The sequence below is a fragment of the Pinus tabuliformis genome, chromosome 6 (assembly GCF_031772625.1).
Source record: "Pinus tabuliformis cultivar Carrire ecotype Pingquan chromosome 6, CPIR1, whole genome shotgun sequence".
In the NCBI taxonomy this organism is placed as follows: Eukaryota; Viridiplantae; Streptophyta; class Pinopsida; order Pinales; family Pinaceae; genus Pinus; species Pinus tabuliformis.
In genome coordinates this window covers 907,719,465-907,747,426 of record NC_142292.1, presented here as the reverse complement: position 1 = coordinate 907,747,426, position 27,962 = coordinate 907,719,465, and the positions used below count along the sequence as shown (strand labels likewise).

The following is a 27,962-nucleotide window of genomic DNA, read 5'->3' as shown; positions in this document are numbered from 1 at the left end:
ACATCTCCCTAGTTGAGAGGGAGCTTGGATATATTCCCTTTGTGTGTGAGGGAATGAGTATATCCTCCCTAGTTGAGAGGTAGTGATGATGGACATGATTCTCTACTTCATGTGTCATGCACTAGGCCAGGACTAACAACTGTACGTCTAGTGAAGGCCATGGAGAGAGAATGGGGTTCAGAGGATTGGGTAAGCATTTGAGACTAGTACTCCTTGAGGATTTGGAATCCAAGATAGGGAAGTAGTCTCGTGGACCGACACTCTTTGAGGATTGGATAGGGTATCCAAGACAAGAGTGGTCAAAGATGACTGATATTCTTCGAGGATTGGGAATCCAAGATAAAAATAGTCCTAGAAGGACATACATTGTGAACATTTGGATGGGGTATGTGCCTGGAGAGTAGTGTGGTGTCCCACGTAAAACCTCCCAACATTGTGCTCTAATTTTATGAAGAGATAGAGCTTGTTAGTTAAGGCCTTGCTATGTTGACAATGCTGGTTATGATGATATGATGCTGATGCTTATAGATGGCTTACCAATTTGACTCTTCTTATGAGAATATTTCAGTTTGAGAATATCCTTGTACCAGGTGTACAATTATGAATACCTCCCAAGTTAAGAGGGAATGTTGGAGAATGTAACTAGTTTTGGTCTTCATAATTTGTACCATTTTGTATTTTATGGAAAAAACAAAAGAAAAGGAAAAATAAAATTATTATTATTTTCTAGATAAGCATGTTCTTTGTGCTTTTAGGTTTTTAAGTCAAAGTGTCAAAGTCCTATTTTGGACCTATTGTAAAATGGAAAAGAATTTTTAAATGTAATTTTTGGGATAGAAACCCCTCTAGATGCCAAGTCGGCCTACATGATAGGTCAGCCTTGCCCCAATGGACATGTATATTCGCACCCCCTCTAATCTATATAAATAGAGGGTAGATGGAGCTCCCCTCTAATCTATATAAATAGATGGTAGATGGAGCTCATTTGAACACACACACTTGGATGGTTTTGGTCTTAAATATCGCAGAGAAGATGGAGATCAAGAAGGCCAAAGTCTGGAAGAAGATCATCCTTTCTTACATCTCTTGTTGCTGGTTTCTTGCTGGTGAATCTGCTGGAAGGAAGGAAGTTTTGGCTTGGCATCTAGAGGAGGAATTTCTGTGGTTATGGGTCTTGGATATCTCATTTGATCTGATTCTATAAGAAGAGATTTTCTGGGTTTTCCCCTGGCTTGGAGCCTATATCTTGTGTTTTATTGTCTTCTGTGATCTTCATGTTTTATGGTAATTTGCTCTATGAAGAAAGAAACCATAATAATAATAATAATAACAACGCTGATAAACTCACAAGTAATTATCTTGTAATGGAAATCTAAGATAAAAATTGAAAAACCTCCTGATTTCCAACAAAGAGTATCTAAAGCATATCTTAATCCCATCTTCCAAATATGGTTTTTGAATTAAAGAATTAGGCAACAAGATCAAAGAAGATAGTTCACTTATATATTTCTGATAGAAAATTAGAGGTCATGTTTCACATGTCATGTAAACACTTCACATATTTTTGAGTAAGGACTATCCCAAATGCTAAGCAGACATGTATGTGGCTTTTTAAAATGTCTCCCCAAAATAATCAATCCATTCATCTTGTATGAGTTGGATTATTCACCAAGGATTGCCTGTATATAGTTGATTATGGCTGTGCCAAATTTAATATAATCATTAATTTATCTGTGCAGGTAGCAGTCTATACAGCTTTTGAAAATGCAATATCAAGCATTAAACAATCAAGATGCTCTATCTCAGATGAAAGTACACATGGTGGAGCAGCAAGGGCTGTCAGCATTTTTGACAAAGACTTGGGGCTAAGCAGGTCCGAGGTTTGGCTTCTTTGGCATCTCTTTCTATACTTCTGAGTTCCCTCTTTAAATTTAACAAGAAAAGCAGAATAAAGCTGTAAGACTATGGGTCACCACATATCAACTTTCTTGTTTAAGACTTTCCTATAACTGAAAGAAATTGTACTGCTTATCTGGCAATTAATGAGTCACATTTGTAGAACCTGCTTACATTGCTCTGTCATATGCAGAGGCATCCCATTGTATGATCTGCCATGCTGCCCATACCTGATAGGATGCATGGTTTCTTTATCCATCATAACAGTTTACATTATAGTTGACACCTTTGTAATGCTCAGACATTGGTATTGAAAAACTAGTTTACCTGATAATTCTAGCTGTGTCAAACTTGAGTCATCAAGACTATTTTGTTCCTAGAGTGATATGAGCCCACAAAGAAAATGAGGAATTTGGAGACCTAACTCATTTGAGTTCACTATCTTAACATTAAACAATAACATGGAGTACAAAATCATGTCAGAATTGGAGATTGAATATCCAAATAGATCTTCCGCTTTTCATGAATCTAGCCAAAATATAATAACTTATCAAAGATAGTTCTTCTCACACAAGCTTCAGTAAATGTAACTTAGTGCTAATAAAGTCTACTAAGTATAGACAGATCATATCAGATAAGGTAGCAGTTTTTAGTTAATGTCTGAAAATAGCCATGGAAGGGTAAATTATCTCCATTGTTTTATGGAGATCAGGGAACTGATCAAGGGGCAAGCCCTCTTTTCAAATAATTATATTAAAGTCTGTTTGCTTCATGTAGTTTTGTGTTTGGCATAGAGCAGTGCATCTTTTAGGTGTGGAGGTAGAAAATCTGTAGTGCTTGAACTAGGGATGAAATTCTGGGTCATGCAAAAGAGATTGGAATGGTAAAGCATTGATGCTCTGTAGTCCCTCAGGAAACCCCTCCCCTGGATTATTGGAATGGTAAAGCTGTAGTTGTCATGTTTCTCATGATATAGCTGAATAAATAATTCCCTCATAAACTCCATTGTACAATAATATTCCTAGGAACATTGTTGAATTTTCTACAATAATGCACTGTAGAAACTGTTCTGTTCGGATAATTACTTTCCATTGATTTCCAGTCAAGCTATCTTATGTCACATATATCATTAAGCAACTATACACATAAAATTTCAACAGTAATGCAATGAAAAATAGTAGGATCATAAAGAGACAACCATGCACAATAGAGACAACATATTTACCTTGGGAAAACTCAACCTTGGGAAAAACCCAACAACTTTTCTTCTAAGGAGAAATTGTTCTTCAGAAATATTTACAATTCCAAGAATATTCTAGAAATCTGTGCCAAAATCCAAGTCTATTCACCAGTCAAACCTGGTCAAAATCCCAGCTTGGTCAACGGTGGTCAAGCCTTTAAAAAGGTCAATTCTGGTCAACTTTTTGTCCTGGTCAACCTGTCTCCTGCAGTCAAATTCGAACCTGTGGTTGACCCCTGCAGTCAAAAGGTCTGCTGTTGTCTTCCTGAGGTCAATTTCGGCCTTCTTCCTGCTGTCAAACTCTGCCAAATTCCTGGTCAAAGGTAGCCAGAACCTCGGTCAAACGAAACAGATTAGACTTGGTCAAATGAGGCAGGTCAACCTTGGTCAAATGGAAGCTTCTATACTCGGTCAAACTTCAGATTTCCTTCTCTTATTCTCGCACGTGTGGATCAGAATAGAAGAGAGAATGTGATGTCTGAATTGATCAAAGTGGAGTCTCATGTGTATTTATATTAGTCAAATGGGGTGGACTTTGACCAAGGGTCACACCCATTCATATGTGGGGCCGACCTGACACTTGGGGCCTACATGAAGCCCAAAATAATAATTTTATTTATTTATTTAATTATTATAATTTTCTTTGGTCGACTTGGAAGGCATTTTGGCATGCGGGAATACTTTCATGACCTAGCCAAGTCCTTCTAGCATCCAAGTTCTTCTTGCTTCTTAGGAGAGAATTTTCCTTTGGACCATTCACCTTTCTGGTAAAATTCCTTTATGACCTAGCCAAGTCGTTTTGCCTTCAAAGGTGAATTACATCTATCTCCTTTAGTCGACATAGGCAAGTCCTTCTAGTAGCCAAATCCTTTTGGCTTCTGAGGAGAAGATCTGTCCAATCCTATAATTTTCTTGGAACATTCACCTTTTGTTGATCTAGCCAAGTCCTTTTGGCTTCAAAGGTGAATGTATCCTATAATTTGCCCTTGTAATTGCCTTGGGCCATCCACTTTTTTGGTCAAAGTCCTTTATGACCTAGCCAAGTCCTTTTGGGCTTGAAAGGTGAATGTATTCATCTTGTCTTGGTCAAAGTCTTTTATGACCCAGCCAAAGTCCTTTACGGCTTCAGGAGATGTCAACGCAAACTTGCAAAGACCTCATCATTCCCTTCTGTGAAAATTCCTTGAATTGCAACGATTGGAAATTTATTCTTCTAACTGAGTAATCATGCAGTTTATTTGTTACGACAAATAATGAATAAATCACACTGCAATTCTTCACAATAAAATTATGCTGCGGAAAATAAACTGGAACTGAGAAAGAGATGCGCACTCACATAATAAAAATGACACTAACATTTTTGGACAAAAGTCCCCAGAAATACCCTGAAGGGAAAATCGGTGCAATAGATCAAGGTTTATTTATTATGCAACTGTAAAACCTGAGTACAATATCTAGATGCCCAAATTGGCAATCCTCCAGCAAAAAATTTGGCCAAAATATTAGGGAGACAATTTTTCTAACCCGACAACTAACGCTGCTCCAGAATTTGGCTCCGTTTGGCCCGCTTGAAACCCCTGGGTCAGCCTCTGCGCAGGCTCTACTCGTACTGCGTATGGAGTTGCTTTGATTCTGTCGTTTTCCCAACTCAGCCATTGAAGATGACACACTTGCCCTCTTGGAACTTCTTCCGATCACTATCACCTGAATCAACCTCCTCTCCAGCTAAATCAAACTGCTCTCTGAAGCCTCTGCACTGCCTTAGCGTCAGCCCCACTGAGAAATAATGTGTCCCTCCTGCTGATAACTCTTCGACACCAGAGCTTCATCGGAAATCACTGTTGTTGCTCCCTCAATCACTATTTCTCCGGGTCGAGCTCTTCTTCCTGCTGAATCAGTGCATTGGATAGCTCGATCTTCCCAAGGAACTCGCTCTCCGTCTTGCTCGATGTGTGTATCTCCATCCACATCAACCTACTCTTATAATCTCTTGTTGGTGAACCAATGACCATGATTAGATCTCCACCAACGACTAAGATCATTTCAAACACAATCTATGTGAGTTTCTAGAGCTTTCTCACCTTTTGCTTAATTAATTACTATTAATTAACCAATTTTCATAAGTTAGACTTAGGAAACATTTAAATGATGGTTAATTAATTGAATTAAGGCGTTTTACACGCTTATTTCATGAAACCTTTTCTCGGTTTTGAAGATCTCATGTTGTTATCCTCTCTGACACAAATTGGGACTAGAACACCTGTTTGATACTATAAACGCTGACACTCCCTCTTAGCGAGGAAGGTGTTTTGTTTTTTCCCGTAACATCTTCCCTCACGTCGTCGATGTTTGACATTTGTAACAAACTGTGATTGTTCACCAAGCTACTACGCATACTTTGATTCATCTGCTAACTTTGTAGTTGAACCATCCTGCATCTGCACTATTGCTAACCTCTGCATTGTGCCTCCCTTTGCTGCTGCCAACTTTGCTCTATGTTGCAATTGATGTCACGCTACTGCTGCTACTACAACCACTGCAACTGGGAACCAAATCCTAGCAACTCGCTCTGCAACCGTCCACTGAGTCTCTGACTGCAACTAGCTCTGCTCTGTCATTGAGTAACTATATGCGCTCAACTGTCATTGCGCCCCTCAATATCTCACTGCTACTAGCTCTGCAACTATCCCTCAGAATTTGATTGCACTTGCCGAATAATATGATCCAACTGCTACTGAAATGCTGTGGGCCCTTGTAGCAAGGGTATTGATCCTCATGAAGAATCTGCATCAACTAGATCAGGTTGTTGCTCCTAATATGGATCTTTCTCGTCCTGTAACTTTGAAGTATCATGCATTGCTGAAGCCTTTGTGCTGCTGCTCCTGTGCTGCCACTACACTGTACTGCATCTGCGCCGCTGTCATCATTGCAACTGTGCACTAACCACCGCAGATCTTGAATTACCAAGCATCCATAAGTTTGCCTTGTTAATTTTAGATAACAATGGTCTGTTCTATGCTTAACATAATTTACTTCAATGTTCCTTTCACAGCCCATTGACAATTTCCAATTATATTCAGATGTAATCACATTAACTTAATCATATTGACAATAAATGTAGATAGAACATAAAAACATATGCAGAAGACAAGCCAAGACAAGAGGACACCAAATTTTGCAGATGCCAGGGAAAACCCCAATGTGGGGAAAACCCTTTGGTCAAATCTTCTTATTATTATTCAATAGACAGTTCGTCACAACAGATCTAATAATATTATATTAAAAATCTGAAAATTTTACACTTTTATAGTTTATTAAACTTTAAGATCTGTGGATTTCACTGTAATTAGTGCATGCATGCGAATATAAATTATGTAGAAAAGTAGAGAACGACAAAATAAGCACATACACACACACAAGACACAAGATATGCTCTCTGGGAAACCCTTTCGGGAGAAAACCTAGCTGGAAGGTGAGGTCGCTTTGCTCTCTTTCTCTGTCTAGAAATATGGCTGCAAGTACAAAGAAGTAATGCCTGTGACTTGTGGGCTGCTACTGTGCATAGATCCTCTGTGTGCTCTACCTTGTATCTCTCTTGGCTATCTTTGCTCAACTATGGAACAAAATGCTCTCGAAAGAATGGAATGCCTCTTTTTCTTAGTGGCCCGGTTATAACACAGCTCGATGACCTACTAGTGGTTAATTTTGACTACATAAACTCTCATCTAGAGTTACAAGATAGACTCTTCTAGAGTCTTTTACATCAAAAACACATGGCTAGCCCATTTTCCATGAATAATGGGGGCTAATGTGGCATCCTCTTGAATTATAGGTGTGGAAACAGGAAGGTCAACTTTTGAGTGGCATAACTTTTGCATATGGATTCTGATTGACGCGTTGCTTGCGTCGTTGGAAAGGTATCTGTATGTAGAATAACAGTGAAATGTGAGTGCCAAAGTGATAAAGTTTTATTCCCAAAAAACGTCGTTTGATGCCTTAAAGCTCTCCCGAAAGGTTTCAGACCCCGTTTCACCAAACTGGGTCCTGTCGGTAAAGACGCCCCCGTGGGTTGATTCCTCCACTTTTTTCCACTCCAAATGCATAGAGATGGATGAGAAATAATATAATGATCCAATTCAGATCACACCTCCCCGTTTTGGGAGGCTTTTGGTCCCCAAAATATTTTACTGAATGAGGTGAGGAAATTTTTCCTCCACCTTCTCTCTGGTGTACCATTTAGCTTTGCCTGGAAGTTCGAGTGAGATGATATTTATATCAAACGTGGACCTCTTGAAAAGAGGAATCCAATGCAATAATCATCTCCATCGTCTGAGTTGTTGCAAGGTGGAATTTGGCCCTAGTTGCCAATTTTAACACTTTTTCTCAACTAGGGAGAATTTCACCTACCAATCCATTTGTCATCATCATGCCTTCCTATCATCATGTACCATCTCTATCATCACTGCTCTGCTCTATTGAACCATGAAGTAATAATGAAGAAGAAGTGATCGAGAGTGAGTCACAAGACCTTACCACTCTCCACTGACAAAAGTCAGTCCTTGATCCCAAATCAAGTTGTTGAACACCATGCATCCTATTCATAGGGAGTACGACAATACACGATGCGTCCATCGATAGTGCTATGGTCCCTAACTTCTTTTTCCAACTTATTGGCCAGATGAGAGGTACTTCCCATGAGTCTCAGACTCCATGGGTAGGATGTGTGTTGGGGCATCGACAAGAGAAGGTGAACCACTCATCCTGCTCATATGCCATAGGAGAAGGTGAACCACTCATCTTATGCATATGTCAATCGTAGGGGAAGGTGAACCACTCACCCTACATACATGTGTCCGCAATCGTAGGGGAAGGTGAACCACTCACCCTACACACATGTCAACCATCATGGGGTATCACAGGGGAAGGTGAACCACTCACCCTATACATAGCGCATCACTAGGGGAAGGTGAACCACTCACCCTATGGTCACTCATAGCTCCAAGAAGTACCCCAAGCCCCCAGGAGCTCCCAGAGCTCAGTGTCCAACTCATGCGGGACCCTCATAGGAGGGTCTTTCCACGACTCCAAGTCTCTCTCGGAAGGTTAAGAATTTGACCTTCCCCAAAGGCTTCGTGAGAATGTCTGCGACCTGCTCATCCGTCTTGATGTGCTGGATCCTTATTACTCCTCGATGTACCATATCCTGGGACTTGGATAAAATTGTACCTGATATCAATGTGCTTGGAGTGGTTGTGGAACACGAGATTTTCTAAAAGGCGAATCCCACTTTGGTTGTTGCAGAAGATCAGGGTGGTATCTAACACGTGCTCAAGCCTCAAATAGCTTACTAAAGAGCTTCTTTGTTGATTTTTGTAGCGTCGGATGTTCTCTATCCTTAAAAATTTGCAGAGAGGCTAAGACACATGCATTCTCCAAAACCCATAAATCGTTTCTGGAAATTCCACCTAGAGATGATTTAATTAAAATAATTAACTTTGTTCAGAAACTCTTCGGCAAAATCACATAACCAATCTTTTGTCAACGCGTTTCGAACCAACCAGTGTGGTTCATCGTCAGGACAAGTTGAAGAACCAATCCGGCTTAGCTTGATTAAATAGAGCGTGCAGAGACTCCAACGGTTATATTGCCAACGGCTAATTTAGACCTAATGATCAAAGTCAAACTACTAATATTCTTGATATATTTAATTCTTACTATTCTTAGAAAAACAGCTAAATCAGGTAAATCATATATTAAAAACATTCATTTGTTAATAAATGTATATGTATGCCTAAAACCAAAAATATATAATTTATTAAAAGAATTCATATAATATTTATATAATCCATATTTATTATTTAAATATAATGGTCAATAAATTAATAAATAAATCATAGATAATCTATATTTATTATTATTCCAACAATATTTAAATATAAACAATTATTTTTAAATTACTATTATTCTTAGAATTTAGTTTCATTAGGTAACTGTATATTTATTCAATAATTGTTTCAATCTAATGGTCCAATGGTAAAATATATTATTTTATTTTATTTATTATTTAATTATAATGGCCCATTCGAAATTAAACAATAAGTTATATATATTTATTAAATAACTTATATTTACATCCTAATTTATCAAACCAATATTATTAAAGCAAATAAATAGCATTCTTGTTAAATTTTTATTATTCTTAGAAATTAGTTACATAAGGTAAGTATATTAATACATGTTTATAATAAATGTATAACTATAAACATAACTAACACAAACTAACTCAATACTATCATATATTTATTATTAATAATTACTTATATAAACCTAATGGTCCATTGGTAAAATTAGATCTCCTTTTATAGCTAAATCAATAATCAATAATATGTTGTAAAATTATTAAAATTAACTATGTCATTAGGTAAATATATTAAAACTTATAAGGTTTAAAAAGGGATTTTCATTAATTAAATCTATAAGAAATAAGTTAAAGGGAATTTCAATTCTAAAGGTATAGTCGAATTAAATATAAATGCATAAAAAATATAAGGAAACACAAATCTAATCTATCTTTAATATACCCAATAGAATCATAAACGGGATAAGGTTAATACAATAATTAGCCCAAAATTAATTAATAACCTATTCATAACTCATACCCCCTATAATAATAGGACTAAAACGAAGAATACTATAGGAAGCAAGGAATAACGGGGAGAAAACCCGGGAAGAAGGAGGGACCAACCGCTAAAAACAAAACTTAAGGAGAGGAAAGACAGAAACCCTACGACTTAACGAAAGGGGAAGAGGAGGCTAGGAGGACAAGGCTGGGACCCAGCAACTGCTAATCTTCCATCCATCATCCCTATTAAGATTGTTCGGCCTCTTCTCAATCTCCAGGGCCTCTCTAAATTTGCGATGGTGAAACTGCGCAACTTTGGCAATAATAAATATGGATTATATAAATATTATATGAATTCTTTTAGTAAATTATATATTTTTGGTTTTAGGCATACATATACATTTATTAACAAATGAATGCTTTTAATATATGATTTACCTGATTTAGCTGTTTTTCTAAGAATAGTAAGAATTAAATATATCAAGAATATTAGTAGTTTGACTTTGATCATTAGGTCTAAATTAGCCGTTGGCAATATAACCGTTGGAGTCTCTGCACGCTCTATTTAATCAAGCTAAGCCGGATTGGTTCTTCAACTTGTCCTGACGATGAACCACACTGGTTGGTTCGAAACGCGTTGACAAAAGATTGGTTATGTGATTTTGCCGAAGAGTTTCTGAACAATGTTATGGATCACAGAAGTCTAAATTCCTTAATAATTAACTTTTTTAAATGGTTCCCTAAGTCTAAAGATAGGAAATCTGGTTAATTAAAGGGTATTAATTAAATCAGGTGTTAATCTTCTAGAAGAAGTAAAAGCTTCAACTCTAAGTTAATCTTAGCCATCGATTATGTTTTAATCTTGGCCGTTGGAGCTCCAATGAGAGATTATATGGAGGAGTTTGATGTGGTTGGAGAAAGACATTTGAGCAGTTTGATTTTGCTAGAGAATCAATTTCCTGAGTAGCGGCTGTGAGTTGCCGGAAGTGATACAGTAAAGTTGAAGTAGTGAGAGAGGGGCATGGATAGTAGACCAGAGGAAGTTTTCCAGATTCGGGGAGTGCACGACAGAGAAGGCAAAGAGTGGTTTAGTGAGACAACGTAGTGTCACGTAGAGGCAGTGCAGAGCTTCAGAGGGAGTTCGAAGTCCAGTTGGGAGAGACATGATTCAGTGCCAGAAGCCAGGGTGTGAGACCGGAGGGCTAGGAGGTCTAATTTCTAGATAGCAGGAGGTTAGCAGAGGGATTGGCGCAAAGCCCAGCCAGTGTGACGCAAATTTGCATAGGGTTGACACAGAAGATGCGCAAAGGCAGCATGGGGCCAGTGAGCAAGGCCCTGACCAGAGTTAGATCTCCCGGATCAGTGTGAGATTCTTCTCACTAATTTTTTTCCAGTATTTCTCTGTATCGGATAGCTTGTTTGGGCATCCAACGATTTGTACTCAGATTTACTACTGCATAATAATTAAAACCCTCAGCTGCTGCACGGTTTTCCCAAGTTGGGTTTTTCTGGGGACATTGTCCAAAAACAACTGTGTTGATGTGTGTGTTTATTTCTCTCCAGTGCAGTGTTTAGTTTCCGCAGTATTTTATTGTGTAGGCTGTAGTGTATTTATTTCAGTATTTTCCGTAGAAAACTGCAAGTAATTTGTTCAAGTAACTTAACAAATAGGAGAAATATCATCAGTTCGTTGTAGTAGGAATTGGGTCACCGATGTTTCACATGGTATCAGAGTGCAGATCGTGAGAAGGAGAGCTCAGGTTAGAAAGGAAGAGGGAGTTCGAATTTACTGCAGAGGCAACAATTCAAAAGCCCAGAATGCAGTTTAGTCCTTGGGGCAAAGAGGTCGAAGTTTTGAGTGAGATTGATTTCTCTGAGTGAGTTGACAAAGAAATTTGATTCTCCAAATCGAAGCTTTCCAGAGGTAGAAGGGAGCGACGTTGTTTCCTTGCATAGCAGATCTTCAGTTGGGACACAGATACTTCGCAGCAGTTGCTGGTAGAATAGCGTCAGAGGGAGAGAGTAGCACATACTAAGGGAATTTCTTCCTTAGATGAATTCTAGCCAAGAATTCCGATTTTTTCTAGCAGAGTAGCAGTAGCTATGTGCGAGATTTCTCACTCCATAAGGGAGTGCGAATAACTGGGCAACAGTTCCGTAGAGAAGAAGAGGGAGTAATTCGACTTTTTCAAAGAGATGGCATTAGCTGGGTTGAGAGATCAAGATCGGTTGGATGGAGCCTCCAACTATGTGATCTAGAAGACTAGGATCTCCTGCCTTCTAGATGAGCATGATCTCAAAGCCTATGTCAATAGTGTGGTGGCTCTGCCTGCCGATGCAGATCCGCTGAAGAAGTAGAAGGCTAAGATGGCGAAGACTAAGGGGATCATTCTCGATGGGGTTCGAGATCATGTAGTATCCCATATAGCCAGCAAGGATACTTCCCGACAGATGTGGGAAGCCTTAGCTACGCTATACGAAGGATCTTCCGAGCAACAGAAGATGTACTTAGAAGAGAAGTTGAGATGCACGAGGATGCAGAAAGGGGAGCGAATAGACCCCTTCCTTAAGAGAATTCAGGAAGTTCAGGATCAACTAGCTTCAGTAGGGTCAGGGACCCAACCTACAAAGTTTGTTTGATTAGCACTAAATAGCATTTCTGAAGATTGGCAAGTGTTTGTCCAGAGTATCTTAGGTAGAGAACACCTATCAGATTGGGAACGTGTATGGGTTGATTTGTAGCAGGAGGAGATGAGGCGTGATCTGGTGAAGGCCACAATTAGTGGCAGTAACAGCAGTGGGACGAAGGCTGTGAAGGAAGAGGAGGATGTGTCCCTTGCATCAAAGGGGCATCAGGAGCACCGCAAGAGGAAAAAGGACGTGGCCCTTGCATCAAAGGTCGAGTGCTTCAGGTGTGGTAAGATGGGCCACTACAACACTTAGTGTCCTCTTAGAAAGATGGACAAGGAGGAGAAGCAGGATCAACAAGCTGCATCCATTGATATTGACAGGCTTTCCTTTAGGCTGGAGAGGCTGGAGGAAGAGTTTGCCATGATTGTCAAGATGCCTCCAGGGGTGAGGTGGGGTTGTTGAATTTTCTAGTTCTATCCGTTAGAAAATTAGTATGTATTCTGTTGGTTTATTTCTTCTACTTGTAAATTCTGAACAAGTTATTTAAAACATTTAAATACCGAAATAAACACAATACAGTCACAACATCTATAGATTATCAACTCAAAGAAAACAAGAACACAAGTGACACTGTTATTTTTGGACAAATGTCCCCGGAAAAACCCAATTCAGGAAAATTGGTGCAACTATTTTGAGGGTTTATTATTATGTAGTATTTCCTTGAGTACAACTGGGTGCCTAACCAGCTCACCCAATAGAGAAAAATACACGGCAACAATACCTCTCTATTCGGAAACAGGTATTCAGAAAACCTGTCCCACGAAACCCTCTCCGGCACAATTGAAGCTTAGTGCTATCCCTTCTGGCCTCTGCGTCAGCCTCCTGCTGACTTGCGTCAGCCCTAGGACCCTCTGCGTCAGCCCTTTGAGGCATTGCGCAGCCTCTGGGGCTCTCTGCGTCACTCTAATGATCTTTGCGTGGATGACATAGCCCCTCTGGCCTTTGCGTTGTCTTTACTAGGCTCTACGTGGCCTGAACTGGGTGCTGCTCTCGCTCTCCTTGCTTCTGCGTTGGTCTCCCAGTACTGTCTCTGCCTCTCTGTTCAGTACTCACTGCCACTCGCTGCCGATCACTGATTCACTTTTGCTTAGCAACCCCGCTCTAGCAAAATGAATGACTGATCACTCTGGTGTGTTCTCCAACTGACTCTCAAACCTCTTCTTATACTTTTCTCATTGGTCCTTCAACGACCGAGATTAAATCTCTAATCAACAGCTAAGATTAGATTTGGCTTGATCCATGACTTTTAGAACCTTCTAACCCAATTTTATATTAATACCCATTAATATTTTATTTTTCCTAAGTTTAGACTTAGGAACTCCATTAAAAATATTAATTATTTTAATATCTCCCAAACTAGGTACAATCTGTCCAAACCATTTCTGGGTCTTGGAGATCTCATGTGCTTTAGCCTCTCCACCAATTTTCATGGCTAGAGCACATCCGATGCTACCCCAAATCAACACTCCATCTTAGCGAGCACTGTGGTCTAGTAATACTCCTCACTGAGCATTACTCTAATTATCCGGCGCCGGTCCTTGTGTTGATGCTAGGCCTCCCTGCCCAACATCGTCTGCACTACTGCATCCTGTACTGCTGCCCATGGCTCTGCCACTGCTGCTGCTGCATCTGTACGACAACTCCCTCTGCATCGTGTTGCTGTTGGTCTATCCTCCCAGCACTGCATCTGCACTGCAACCCCCTCTCATCATGCTGCATCGTGCTACTGCTAACCACTACTGCACTGCAACTCAGTTATTAAGAAGTAAGTAATTGATCCACCCAACTTATGACATCCTTGTCAGGCTAGAAACACTCCCGATGCTGAAGCTCCCTTTGTCGCTAACAAGTGGTCCCTCTACTGACCTCTGCGCTGCTGCAACAACTCCTTGCATCTTGCACCGTTGCACACCTCTCTATGGCATCCTGCACTGGTGCAACTCCCGTGCCTCTCGCACTGTTGCAGCATGCTAGCCTCGCGCTGCTCGGGGACTCCTGCACTATAGCACTCTTTGTCACTTCATCTGCATCTGTCTCTACCTACATCCGCCAGTCCTGCTACTCCTCTTCGGGGCTCCCGTAGCAAGGTGTAAGCCAAGAAGTTGGGTACCTCAAGGATCAAGCCCCTCATCCCCTGTAGTTTGCTGACTACAGCTCGATGTCTCCCCACTTCTTCTCGAGTGGCACATGAGCACTCATGTCACAATTGTCATCCTCCTCGACTTCTTTCTCCGCCTTCGCTGGCGCTACCTTAGAGTCAAAAGCCTCTCCCTTACTCTTCTTCCTCGGACACTGGTTCACATATTGACCCAGTTCCCCACAATGGAAGCACTTGCCCTTGGAGAGGTCCTTCTTCTTCCTCTTCTCCTGCTTTCCCGTAGATGCCAGAGCCGCATCGTCTTCCTCTTCCTTCTTGATCCTGACCCCTTTGCTACTACTCCCTGTCTTGGTCAACCATTTGATCTCTTCTTGACGAAGAGCCGCCACAGTTCTTCCCAATCTGGAAGACTCGCCCTACCTAGTATACATTGGACAAATGTCTCCCACTCCTCGGAGATTGCGTTAAGTGCAGTCCTCACCATCAACTCCTGATTTGTCGTGGCCCCTATGGAAGTCAGTTGGTCACAGATCACCTTCAACCGATCGAGGAAGAGATCTATCTGGTCTCCCTTCTGCATATGGTATGACCTTAGTTGATTCTCCAGGAGCATCTTCCTCTGCACGGAAGTATGCTGGTACAATGTCTTCAAAGTGTCCCACATCTCCTTTGCTATTTCCTTCTCGGAAATATATTGGACCACATGATCCTTGATCCCATCAAGGATGATGCACTTTGCCTTAGCCATTGCCTCCCTGTACCTTTCATCAGCTACTGGGTCAACTGGGATAGCCATTACTCTCAAGGTGAAGCCCTTGATACGATGTCTGTCTAGAATGGATAGGATCCTGGCCTTCCAGACCACAAAGTTGGATGCTCCGTCCAGCCTATCTTGATCCCTCATCCCATTCACGACCATCTCTCTGCTCTTCTCTGTCGACTCCTCCAAGTCTCTCTACTTCCCGCCTGGAAGTTCTCGGTTCGACTCCTGTTGAGTCTCTCTACTTCCCATCTGGAAGTTCTCGGTTCGACTCTTGCTAAGTCTCTCTACTTCCCATCTGGAAGTTCTCGGTTCGACTCCTCCGATTCTCTCTACTTCCCATCTGGAAGTTCTCTTCTAGACTCCCTTTGAGTCCCAATTTCCCTCCTGGAAATCCTTTTGCCAACCGTCAAGTTGCCCCTCTCCAATCATCTGTGCAACTGCAACACTGATCCAGATTCCTTGGCTAGAAATCCGCCTCGGCAGCAACTTCCTCTACCTTGGTCTTGCCCTGTTAGGTACTGTTCTGACCACGGTACCCCACTAGTTTTGCTCTCGCAAACTGCCCACAGCTTCCTTCGCCCCAACAAGTGAAGGACTGAGCCTCTAGGCTTTGCGCAATCCCGGCTACAGCAAAAAATAGCTCCATCAGCCACTACGTCAACCCTCCTAGTCTCTGCGTGGATCTGTGTGAGCCTCTCTTTGCCCTCCTCAGCCTTTGCACTGGTCTCTCTCTGGCCCGGACTAATGACGCAGTCCCTCTGCGTCAACCCTTCCTCTGTTGCTTCTGCAAGGATCAACTACTGTCACTTAGGATAGCTAATTCTGCTGCAAATGCTCTGCTTCGCTGACGCCTCTAGCTCTCCTGTGATCTGCAACCATCCTCTGATACCATGTTGAATTTTCTAACTCTATTTGTTAGAAAATTAGTCTTTATTCTGCTGGCTTATTTCTTCTACTTGTAATTTTGAACAAGTTATTTAGAACATGTAAATACCGAAATAAACAAAATGCAATCACAACGTCTATAGATCATCAACTGAAAGAAAACAAGCACACAAGTGACACCATTATTTTTTGGACAAATGTCCCCTGAAAAACCCAATGCGGGAAAACCGGTGCAGCTATTATGAGGGTTTATTATTATGCAGTATTTCCTTGAGTTCAATTGGGTACCTAACCGGCTCACTCGACAGAGAAAAGTACACGGCAGCAATACCTTTCTATTCTGAAACAGGTATTCAGAAAACCTGTCCCACGAAACCCTCTCCGACACAACTGAAGCTCAGCGTTGGCCCTTCTGACCTTTGCATCAGCGTCCTGCTAACCTGCGTCAGTCTCGAGACCCTCTGCGTTAGCCCTCTAAGGGACTCCGCAGCCTCTAGGACCCTCTTCGTCACTCCAACAACCTCTTCTTGGATGGCACAGTCTCTCCGGCATCTGCGTTGTCTCTGTTGGGCTCTGCGTGGCTTGAATTGGCTGCTGCTCTCGCTCTCCCTGCTTTTGCGCTGGTCTCTCAGTACTGTCTCTGCCTCTCTGTTCAGTACTCACTAAACCTCGATGTTGATCATTGATTCACTTTTTCTTAGCAACCCCACTCTAGCAAAATGAATGACTGATCACTCTAGTGTGTTCTCCAACTGATCCTCAAGCCTCTTCTTATACTTTTCTCGTTGGTCCTTCAACGACCGAGATTAAATCTCTAATCAACGACTAAGATTAGATTTGGCTTGATCCATGACTTTTGGAACCTTCTAACCCAGTTTTATATTAATACCCCTTAATATTTTATTTTTCCTAAGTTTAGACTTAGGAACTCCAGTAAAAATATTAATTATTTTAATATCTCCCAAATCGGGTACAATCTGTCCAAACCATTTCTGGGTCTTGGAGATCTCATGTGGTTTAGCCTCTCCACCAATTTTCATAGCTATAGCACATCCGATGCTACCCCAAATCAACAGGGGTGATCTAGAGTTGTAGCCTTAGAGAGCTACAGGATGGGCAAGATCCTTGAGGAGTCCACCTCTTGGATCAAGACCTTGCTACGGAAGCCCATAGTCAGCAGTAGTAGGATGGACCAGTGTTAGGTGGTGCAGTCAGGTGCCAGAGTGACAAATGCAATGGCTAGTAGCATTCAAATACAAAGGCAACATAGAGGCTTCAATGACAATGCAGAGTCTAGCAATAGCTAGAACTTAGATGACAGATGCATTACACTGAACACAGTTAGTTCAGTATTTTGGATGTTTTTCTGTGGTAGATGTTGCAGTTGCAACAACGACAGATGGAGAGAGGTTTGCAGTGCAGATGCAATAGTTGACAGTAGTTTAGCAGGGTCAACAGCAACACAGATACAATTCATATTAGAGTTGCGCAGTAGTGGTGGGTAGTAGAGCTAGACATCAACAGCGCAGCAGGAGGTGTTGCAGAGTCAAAGTGATGCTCTAGTGGGTTGCAACACTAGAGCACATTCCTCGCTAAGAGGGAGTGTTGATTTTTGTAGCATTGGATGTGCTCTAGCCTTGAAACTTTGTAGAGAGGCTAAGACACATGCATTCTCCAAAACCCAGAAATTGTTTCTGGAAATTCCACCTAGAGATGATTTAATTAAAATAATTAACTTTTTTAAATGGTTCCCTAAGTCTAAACTTAGGAAATCTGGTTAATTAAAGGGTATTAATTAAATTAGGTGTGAATCTTCTAGAAGAAGACGAGGATCAACTCCAAGTTAATCTTAGCCATCGATTATGTTTTAATCCTGGCTGTTGGAGCTCCAATGAGAGATTATAAGGAGGAGTTCGATGTGGTTGGAGAAAGACACTTGAGTAGTTCGATTTTGCTAGAGAATCAATTTCCTGAGTAGCAACTGTGAGTTGCCGGAAGTGATTCAATAAAGTCGAAGTAGTGAGAGAGGGGCAGGGATAGTAGACTGGAGGAAATTTTCCAGATCCAGGGAGTGCAAGGCAGAGAAGGTAGACATCAGTTTAGTGAGGTAGCATAGTGCCATGCAAAGGCAGCATAGAGCTTCAGAGGGAGTTCGAATTCCAGCTAGGAGAGACGAGATTTAGTGCCAGAAGCTAGGGTGTGAGACTGGAGGGCCAGGAGGTCGAATTTCCAGACAGCAGGAGGTCAACAGAGGGATTGACGCAGAGCCCAGCCAGTGTGACACAGATTTGCATAGGGTTGACGCAGAAGTTGCGCAGAGGCAGCGTGGGGCCAGTCAGCAAGCCCCTAATCAGAGTCAGATCTCCCGGATTAGTGTGAGATTCTTCTCACTAACTTTTTGCTAGTATTTCTCTGTATTGGATAGCTAGTTTGGGCATCCAATAATTTGTACTCATATTTACTACTGCATAATAATTAAAAGCCTCAGCTGCTGCACCGGTTTTCCCAAGTTGGGGTTTTCCATGGACATTGTCCAAAAACAACTGTGTTGATGTGTGTGTTTATTTCTCTCCAGTGCAGTATTTAGTTTCTACAGTATTTTATTTTGTGTAGGTTGCTAGTGTATGTATTTTAGTATTTGCCGTAGAAAACAAGTAGTAATTTGTTCAAGTAACTTAACAAATAGGAGAAATAGCATCAGTTTGCTGCAGAAGGAATCGACTCATTGATTTTTCACATTCCTCAACCAAACAGTTTCACAACAGGCCATACTCACAACAATGTATTCAACTTCGATGATGCTTAAGGCAACCCGATTTCTGCTTCTTGCTCATCCAAGATATTGAAATAGGCCCCAAAGAGAAGCAACATCCAGACGTGCTCTTACGATCCACCACACTGCCAGCCTAGTCAGCATCTGTATATCCATCCAACCTCAAATTACCGATAGTGTATCTCAGCCCATAGTGGATTGTGCTCCAAAGATATCTCAAGAGATTCTTAGTAGCAATCCAATGAATGTGATGAGGCTCGACCATAAATTGACTCAACGTGTTCACAACGAAGCATATGTCAGGACGGGAGTTTACCAAGAACATCAGGGCTCTCACAAGTTGACGATACTCGGAAGGGTTCGCTAATCCGGGCCCAACATCACTTCCACATAGCTTCTTGAAGTTGAGTTCCATCAGAGTAGACACATACTTGCAATCCACCATCCCACGGTTGATTTTTGGGTAGCATTGGATGTGCTCTAGCTCCGAAATTTTGTGGAAGGACTAGAACACACGAGATCTACAAGGCCCAGAAATCCTTTGGAGAAATTCCACCTGGAGTGCATGTTATTCAAATAATTAATTATTTTTAATGGTGTCTAAGTTAAAACTTAGGAAATTAAAATAATTAAAGTGAATTAATGTAAATATGGGTGAGAAGCTTCTAAGTGACGAGGATCAAGTCTAATTTAATCTTAGCCGTTGATTAGAGATTAGATCACGACCGTTGATTTCTCAATAAGAAAAGTATAAAGGAAGGCTTGGGATCAGTTGGAGAACACACAGGGAGAGCAACACTTGAGCTAGATCGAAATTCTGGGGCGTGGTTTGCTGAGAATTTCAGAGTAAGCTTCTAGTGCAGAGGGGTAGTTCGGCAGCGGGACTTTCATCCAAGGCTGAGAATACATAACAGAGAGGCAACACAACACTAGGGAGAGACAACGCAGCTCCAGGAGGGTGACACAGAGGCTGGAGGGCTGACGCAGTCACTTAGAGGCAGCGCTAGGGTTTTTGTGAGGCGGATTGGGCATCAATTCAACAGATCAATTTCTGAGCCAGGAAGGCTCACTGAGAGGGTGACACAGCGCCTAGAGGAGGCGATGCAGTCCCAACGCAGAGCTGGGAGCAACCATCACTGCACAACACTGGGGACAACGCAGTCATCTGTGTGGTTTGTTCATCCAGTTGCTGGATCCGCCAAAATATTTGTCTTCGGATAGAGGTACTTCTCCCAGGATTATTCTCTGTTGGGTGAGTCGGATTTGGTACCGTAGTTGTATTCAGAAATCTGCTTGATAATAAAACCCTCATATCTGCTGCATCGGTTTTCCTACACTGGGTTCTTCCGTGGACGTTTAGTCCAAAAGTAAGTGTGGCCTTTCTGTGGTTGTCTCATTTATTTTTCAATACTTGATCTGTATATTGGTGTAGGCTGTAGTGTATTTGCATTAATATTTTCTAAATAGTTTTGAAAATAACTTGTTAAATGAAGAACACAAGTAGGTAATGAAAATCAGTTTACTGTAGTAGGGTTTCTGATTAGTTAGATTTAGAAATTTTCACATGGTATCAGAGCAATTGTAGATCAAGGAGGATTGAAGCCATCATCGAAAGGATAGAGGGAAAATCTATGCGTGAAGAGAGATGTCCCGAGAAATAGCAAAGTGTCAGGCCAAGAGAGCAGAGGAGGGGTGACGCAGTCACCAAGGGAGGCTCACGCAGAGCCTGCTTCAGCCTGATTGGGTGACGCTGTTGCTGCAGAAGGCAGTTCAGTGGTTACTGGGCCAACACAGAGATTGTTGAGTCTTGATTTTCCAGTTGCTGTGGCTGGGGGTGCAACGCGGATTTTATCTGGAGTTGCTGGTGGGGTGCTGATTCTGTTGGTGCAGAACAATACCTAGTGGGGTAGAAGCAAAGTAGAGGGAATCAGTTCCTCAGAAGATTTCTTGCCAAGAAATCTAGATCCAGTGTTGAGAAGCAGCAAAGAGAGATTAGAGAGGGGTGGTTCGATAGTGGTTGGCAGGAGGATTTCCGTGAAGGAAATCGAAATTCAGAGGGAGCTTGTTCCTTAGAGGATTTCTAGCACCAAAGAAATCTAGATCTGATTTTTGTTGGGGTAGCAACGAAAGAGGGAGAAGAGAACCAGTTCAACATTCATTTGAGCAGAGATGGCCGTTAACGGACCGAGGGATCAGGATAGGTTGGATGGAGCATCCAACTTCATCATTTGGAAGGGCATGATCCTGGCAGTTTTGGATAAACATTACATCAAGGGTTATGCCTTGAAGGTGGTTGTTGTTCCGGTTGATGCTGATCCTCTCAAAAAGTATGAGGAGGCTCAGGCAAACAATGTGTGATCATGGACGGGGTCAAGGATCATGTGATTCCACATATTGCTGAGAAGGACACAACAAGGGAAATGTGGGAGGCCTTGACCACATTGTACAAGGGAACTTTCGTTTAACAGAAGATGTTGCTTGAGAGTCAGTTGAGACAGTTTCAAATGCAGAAGGGAGAAGAAATCGATCCCTTCCTTCTCAGGTTGCAAAGGATCCATGACCAACTAGCTTCCGTAGGGGCTACGCCAGATGCTGAATTTATGGTCAGGATTGCACTGAATACAGTCACTGAAGACTGGGAAACCTTTGTCCAAAGCATCTTGGGCAGGGCTTCTCTTCCCAGTTGGGAGGAGATGTGGGCAGCTCTTCGACAGGAAGAGATCAGACGATGGACCAAGGCGGGAAGCAGCAGCAAAGGGATCAGAATCAAGAAGGAGGAAGAGGAGGATGCGGCTCTCGCATCAACGGGACAACAAGGGCAGCGTAAAGGAAAGAAGGACATATCCAAACTTAGATGTTTCAGATGTGGAGAAATGGGGCATTTCGCCACGTAGTGCCCTCAGAAGAAGAAGGGCAAAGAAGAGAAGTCTGACTCAAAGGCTGCTCCAACACAAGGTAACAGAGAGGACGATGATGATTGTGCCATGAGTGCTCATGCACCTCTAGAAAAGAAGTGGGGCGATATAGAACTGTAGTTGAAGCTACAGTGAAGTACAGGGCATGATCCTTGAGGTGCCCAAACTCTTGGATCACATACGGCTACGAGAGCCCTCAGTGACAGTAGCAGAATGACGGGAGTCAGTTGGTGTGAGGGATGATGGAGCAACAGTGGCAGAGCTAGAGCGCCAAAGTCTGAAGTAGTGCAATGGAGTGTTGCAGCAGTGCGGAAGGCACAAAGCAGATACAACAACAACGCAGTAGCATCAGAGGGTTAGCACAGATTAGCAGTAGAGGTAGCTTCAGCGTCAAGGGGTATCCAGACTGACTAGCATGTCAGCTTTTGGGTGGCTTTTCAGTTGCTTACTTCTCAACAACTGAGTTGTAGTGCAACAGTTAGCAGTGGTAGTGCTATGGGCAACATAATGCAACATATTGAGAGGGAGCTGTAGTACAGATACAACAGTGATAGTGGTAGTGTCATGGGCAACAATACAAATTGCAGCAACGCAGTGGATGAAGGGCAACAGGTCGAGCATCAACAGCGTAGAGGACCGATGCCATGGATCGATGTGATACTTTTGCTGGGAAGTATTACTAGAGCACACTCCTCGCCAAAAGGGAGTGTTGATTTTTGGGTAGCATTAGATGTGCTTTAGCTCTGGAATTTTGTGGAGGGGCTAAAACACATGAGATCTCCAAGACCCAGAAATTGTTTGGAGAAATTCCACCCGGTGTGCATGTTATTCAAATAATTAATTATTTTTAATGGCCCCTAAGTTAAAACTTAGGAAATTAAAATAATTAAAGTGAATTAATGTAAATATGTGTGAGAAGCTTCTAAGTGATGAGGATCAAGTCTAATTTAATCTTAGCTGTTTATTAGAGATTAGATCATAGCTGTTGATTTCTCAACAGGAAAAGTATAAGGAAGGCTTGGGGTAAGTTGGAGAACACACATAGGTAGAGCAACACTTGAGCTAGATTGAAATTCTGGGGCGTGGTTTGCTGAGAATTTTAGAGTAAGCTTCTAGTGCAAAGAGGGGCAGTTTGGCAGCGGGACTTTCGTCCAAGGCCGAGAATACATAACAAAGAGGCAACATAGCACCAAGGAGAGACAATGCAACTCCAAGAGGGTGACGCAGAGGTTGGAGGGTTGACACAATCACTTAGAGGCAATGCTGGGGTTTCTGCGAGGTAGATTGGGCATCAATTCAACAGATCGATTTCTGAGCTGAGAAGGCTCACAGGGAGGGTGACGCAACTCCTAGAGGAGGTGACACAGTCCCAATGCAGAGCTGGGAGTAGCCATCGCTGCACAACACTGGGCATAACGCAGTCACCTGTGGGGTTTGTTCATCCAGTTGCAGGATCCGCCAAATATCTATCTCCGGATAGAGGTATTTCTGCTGGGTTTATTCGCTGTTGGGTGAGCTGGATTTCGCACCCTAGTTGTATTCAAAAATCTACTTAATAATAAAACCCTCATATCTACTGCACCGGTTTTCCCACACTAGGTTTTCCCGGGGATGTTTAATCCAAAAATAAGTGTGTCCTTTGTGTGGTTGTCTCATTTATTTTTCAGTACTTGATCTATATATTGGTGTAGGCTACAATGTATTTGCATTAATATTTTCTGAATAATTCTAAAAATAACTTGTTAAATGAAGAACAGAAGTAGGTAATGCAAATCAGTTTATTGTAGTAGGATTTCTGATTTGTTAGATTAAGAAATTTTCACTCCCACATCTCTCAAGCAACTTCACAATGTATTTTCCTTGAGAAAGGAAAATCTCACCTGGCTTTTGCCAGACCTCGAATCCTAGGAAGTAGTGCATCAGTCCTAGGTCCTTCATCTTGAATTCGGAAGCCAACTCTCTCTTGCATTGATGAATGAGAGGGTCATCACCAGTTAGAAAGAGATCATCCACATAAAGGACCAGAATGAGAGGTCTGTTCTTTTCAACCTTGAAGTATAGGTTCGGGTTAACATCACTCCTTGTAAATCCCAACGTCATAAGATAGCTATCTATCCTCTCATACCAAGCCCTAGGGGCTTGCTTCAACACATAGAGGGCTTTCTTCAACCTAGATACATGTGTCTTACAATCTTGAACTTTGAACCCCTTAGGTTGTTCTACATAGACTTCCTCATTAAGCGAGCCATGTAAGAATGCATTTTTGACATCCATTTGATGTAGGCTCCATCCTTGAGAGGTAGCAAGAGCTATAATCCAACGGATAGTGGTATATTGGGCAGTCGGTGCAAATTAGTGTTTTACGATTCGGTTGAACTGAATCTAAAATGGCCGAGTCAGGCTGAGTCAAAGCATGACCGGGTCGACTCGGTGGCCAGTTCGGTTCGGCCGACTGGGTTGTTACTGAGCTGGCTCGGCTGAGTCCGAGCCAACTCGACCGGCTCGGTGGGCGCGACCGAAAAGTGGATTTTTATATTTTTATTTTTCTATTTGTTTTTTTGGGGACCCCAAAGCCCATTCTTATATGCCTTTGGGTTCTTTGAGGTCCATTTCCCTCTCCCAAACCGTATAAAGCCTACCCAACCCCTCTCGTTTCCTCACAGCCATCTCATTGCATTTGAGTGAGAATTTGTGAGGAGTTTGTGAAGAGTTCTGGAGTTTGTTTTTGGAGCAACAGTGAGGAGTCTTGGGCAAGCTTTGGAGCAGGAGTGAGAAGCTTCTTGGGCAACCATTGGAGCAGCATTGAGGAGTTGGTTTGTTGGAGCAACTTTGAGGAGGCAGTTTGTGCCTAGAGGTATTTCTTTTTAACTTCTAAAAATCTGTTTTTTCTTATTTATTTTTATGTGCAAATTTGGAAATTGAAAAGATTGTTTTCGTGAAAGGAATGAACATTGAAGCAATGCTATTTTTTTGTTTTCATTTTTAGAAATTTTCTTCTCATTTCCAAGTCAAAAAATGACACTTAGAGTGAAAGATGTTGCTTGGGCATATGTTGAAATGGTTGATAGCCAAATGCATTGCAAATTTTGCCATAGAAAAATTAAGGATGGTCCTGAGGGCATTAATAGGCTGAAACAACACTTGGCAGGGATTAGAGGCCAAATTACTCCATGTGAATCACCACAAATTGGGAAGATTAGAAGGAGTTGTTAAATAACTTTGAGAAGTTTAAAGAAGAAAAAGCTAGGCAAAAAGAAATAGAGGCTGAAATTGGGAGGAAGAGGAGTATACAAAAAATGATGGCTACCAACCCCCATTTTGATTTTGAGGGTTCTTCTTCTATCCCTTGTACTAATGCATCTAACCCCTTCTGTTATGTTCCTCCCCCTTTGGAGTCTATTCAAGAAAAGGGTAAGGGTAAAATGGAAAAGATGGGTGATATGAATATCAAAAGTTTTTTCACTATCACACCCTCCTCTCCATCAGATGCACATGGTACTAAAGCTAGTAGAACTTTGCAGCCCACTTTAGATGACCATTGGAAGAAAGAATTGAGGGAGACTGTTTGTGATTACATATGTAGATGGTGGTATGATGTTGATATCCCCTTCAATGCTTCCCGTTCACCATATTATGAGACTATGTTTGATGCCAGATTTGCTGCTCGAAAAGGCTTCAAGGGCCCCACTATGCATGAGATAAGGGGGTACGTTTGCAGAAAGAAATTTCCTCCATTAATGAGTATTTGAAAAATTTCAAAGACTCATGGGCAAGAACAAGATGTACCATCATGTCAGATCAAAGGAACCGTAGCATCATAACCTTTCTTATTTTCTGCCCACATAGAACTATGTTTCTAAAATCAGTTGATGCATCTGATAAGGTGAAAGATGGACAATTGTTGTTTCATCTATTGGATGAGGTTGTTGAGGAGGTGGGGGTGGCTAATGTTGTTCAAGTCATCACAGATAATGCCTCTAACTATGTTCTTGCTGGTAAACTGTTAGAGGAAAAACACAAAACCATCTTTTGGACCCCATGTGTTGCACATTGCATAAACCTCATGCTTGAGGATATTGGCAAATTAGATTGGGTAAAAAACACTGTAGATCATGCCAAAAGCATAACAAAATTTATCTACAATCATTCGTGGATTTTGAGTCTGATGAGGAGACACACAGGGGGCAGGGATATTATTAGGCTTGTCGTCACTAGATTTGCAACTCATTTTTTGACAGTGCAATCTATGCTTTCACAACATAGAAACTTGCAAAAGATATTTTCTAGTGATGAATGGAATCAAAGCCAGTGGTCTAACAAACAGGAAGGCAAAGAATTGAAAAAAAGAAGTTAATGAAGAATATTTTGGAGAAAGGCAGCAAAGATTGTGAAGGTTGCTGAGCCACTGGTTAAGGTGTTGCGGTTGGTGGATGGGGAAAGATTGGCTATGGGCTTCATTTATGAGGCTATGGTTCAAGCAAAGGAGCAAATAAAGAGGGCATACAAGGATAAAGTGGCTAAGTATGAGCCCATTTGGGCAATCATTGATGAAAGATGGAACAATCAACTCCGTCGCCCTATACATGCAGCTGGGTATTTTTTGAACCTACAATATCATTATAAAGCTCAGGCGGTAAGAGCTTTGAGTGGGGAGGTTAGAGATGGATTGATTGACTGCATTGATCGCATGATCCCATTGGAGTGTGATCAGCTGGAGATACTTCGACAAATCACAACCTTCAGCAAAGCCACAGGTACCTTTGGGAAGAACCTAGCAAAGACTACAAGGGAAGCAGATGAGCCAGCTAAACAAAAATTTCAATTTTCAAATTCTTAATACTTATTTTGTTAAATTGCTTATAATTTGAAAGTTGGATATAATTTGTTGAAAGTTAAAACTTGAGCTAACTCATTACACTACTATGTTTTTTGCAGCACAATGGCGGGAGGCTTTTGGTAGCCATTGTCTTCAATTGCAGAAGTTTGCAATTCATATTTCAAGTCAAACTTGCAGTGCTACTGGGTGTGAGCGTAATTGGTCTGTCCTTGAGAGGATTCACACGAAGAAGAGAAACCGTTTGCATAAAAAATGGTTAAATGATCTAGTCTATGTCCAATACAACCTCCGGCTCAGATGCAACCAAATGCTGAAAAAAAAACCCTGATTCAGATCCCATTGTGTTGGAAGATATTGATCCAACATCAGATTGGGTAGTGGAGAGTCATCTAGCAGAGTTTGACTCTGATGAGGATCTTGATTTGGATTTACAGGCGGTGGCATCACTTGAACAAAATGTTCAGTTGAATGCAAATCCACTTGTACCAGCCTCAGGCCCAGCCCCAAGTCCTCCAGTTGTAGGTGCTTCCTCTACTCAGCCACAACGAAAGCGCATATATCGTCTATATCAGTGTGCAGCTGTTGCAGATCCTGCTAGTGCTACCACTACTACAGTTGCAGTTGGAGATGATGATGAGGAGGACCCATGGGTTTCCTTGTCTGACTCTGATTCAGAGGTTGAGCCAGATGATGTTGGCTTCTCTAGCAGTAGCCAGTAGTACTGGTAAGTGGTGACTAGTTGTGTTTCATAGTTTACTTTTGTTGTAGAGGCCATTTCTAGCCTCCTTGGTTATGTGTTTTTGTTTTGATCTCTATATCATCATCATGTATGTATTGGACAGTGCACTGGGTTCCATTTTGATATAATGGATATATTCATGTGCCTGCTTTGATCATATGTTTTCTTCTATCTATATTCTAAAGCTTTGTGTTTGGAAACATGAATGACAATCTTTAAAATTATGTTTTTTAAATAAAAAAATAAATATGCAATGTATTTTTTTAAAATGACCGAGTCATTGAAATCAAACCGGTTGAGTCGATACCGAGTCGGAGTCGACCCTCGGCCGTTTCCAAGTCGGAGTTATAGTTTTAAAACATTGGTGCAAATATCTCATCATAGTCCACTCCTTCCTTTTGAGAGAAGCTTTGACCAACGACCCTGGATTAAAGCTTTTCAACACTCCCATCGGCTCCATGTTTGATTTTGTAAAGCCATTTTGAAGTGACCATTGACTTGTC

The 27,962-nt window shown here is 41.6% G+C and overlaps 1 protein-coding gene across 3 annotated transcripts in view; it reads left to right on the top strand.

Annotated features, from left to right (window-relative positions):
* LOC149261889 (uncharacterized) overlaps positions 1-27,962 on the top strand; it is a 347,563-nt gene that overhangs the window by 92,908 nt on the left and 226,693 nt on the right. For all 3 annotated transcript variants that reach the window (XM_089422974.1, XM_089422969.1, XM_089422961.1), the window contains one exon: positions 1,740-1,880. In XM_089422974.1, the coding sequence (XP_089279100.1) occupies positions 1,740-1,880 (141 nt within the window). The remainder of the gene's footprint in view (positions 1-1,739; positions 1,881-27,962) is intronic.